General features: G+C 38.6%; 1 protein-coding gene across 1 annotated transcript in view; it reads right to left on the reverse strand.

Moving 5' to 3' along the window:
• LOC108977272 (protein kinase C, brain isozyme-like) overlaps positions 1-1,159 on the reverse strand; it is a gene marked incomplete at its 5' end in the record, with an annotated part of 8,443 nt that extends 7,284 nt beyond the window's left edge. Inside the window, 4 exons of the mRNA XM_018946885.1 lie at positions 12-45; positions 331-596; positions 805-933; positions 1,043-1,159. Of these exons, the coding sequence (XP_018802430.1) occupies positions 12-45; positions 331-596; positions 805-933; positions 1,043-1,159 (546 nt within the window). The remainder of the gene's footprint in view (positions 1-11; positions 46-330; positions 597-804; positions 934-1,042) is intronic.
• Positions 1,160-1,166: the final 7 nt, after the last annotated feature.

The following is a 1,166-nucleotide window of genomic DNA, read 5'->3' on the forward strand; positions in this document are numbered from 1 at the left end:
CTGTGTAGAAAGAAGAGGCCGGCGGCTATTTCGGCTGCGTAAAAGCTAATGGATTGGCAAAAGAAAAATAGAAAACCAAATGTGAAAAAGTATTTGTATAGAAAATAAAGTAGCAAATTGAAGAAAATTTAAAGTGGCATTGTGCAAAGAAACCAGTGCAAATAATCCACTGAAGAGATTGGCCACTTCACCGAAGTCAATCAGCGGCACAAAAGTCACTTTTCCCAGAGGTCAGTCAATACATACGGATATTTGCCCTTTGCTCTCTTACTTTTACTTCTTTTTTTTTGTGTATTTTTCTTTGTTATTGAGCTTTTGCTTCATACTTACACAGCTACCGGCTCCTTGAACTTGCCGAACTGTTGTATTTGAAACATCAAATCGCCTCCATTAACGTACTCCATGACAAAGAAGAGGCGATCCAATGTTTGGAAGCATGAGTGCAGCTGTACTAGGAACGGCGGCTTTTCACCCAAGGCCAAAACACGTTTCTCAATCATTGTACACTCGACATCATCGTCCTGTATGATGACGTCCTTTTTGAGTATTTTAATGGCRAAGAGATCTTCGGTGCCCTTGCGCTCGGCCAACATGACCTGTTGTGATTGAATAGAAGATTGAAGTACAAGGGAAAAAGCTTTATGAAAGCGAAACTTAAATGAATTTTGCACAGAAAAATAAAGTCATAGAACATTTAAATAAGTAGCACACATGAACATCGTTCAAAAGGTGTCCAAATCAGACTGTCAATAATATTACAATTTATTCTTTTCAATAACTCAACAGACATTGACACATACTCACCTTGCCGAATGAACCTTTGCCCAGCACTTTTATGAAATTGAATTCGGTAGCACGTATCATATCCTTTTTAGATTGTGTCTGTGCATTTGTATCGCTACGCATCACCAGTGGTTTCTTTTGTGATGATTTCTGTGATTGAAATGCGAGAAGAGAGTCGTAAGTAAATTCTACACATGTGTGCATTGTGGATTCAAATATTATTTCTAAATTGACTTATTGGAGTTTTTCTGAAATTTACCTGCATTTGACTTTTGAGTTTAAGTAGATCCTGTGTGGCATCGGCGCATGGCACATTGTAGTATTCACCCTCCTCTTGWGTGAGCAATTTGAACCAGCCATCCGCGGGGTTCTGAAAAATTGTA

Source organism: Bactrocera latifrons, unplaced genomic scaffold (genome assembly GCF_001853355.1).
Source record: "Bactrocera latifrons isolate USDA-ARS-PBARC rearing strain unplaced genomic scaffold, ASM185335v1 scaffold_1162, whole genome shotgun sequence".
Lineage (NCBI taxonomy): Eukaryota > Metazoa > Arthropoda > Insecta > Diptera > Tephritidae > Bactrocera > Bactrocera latifrons.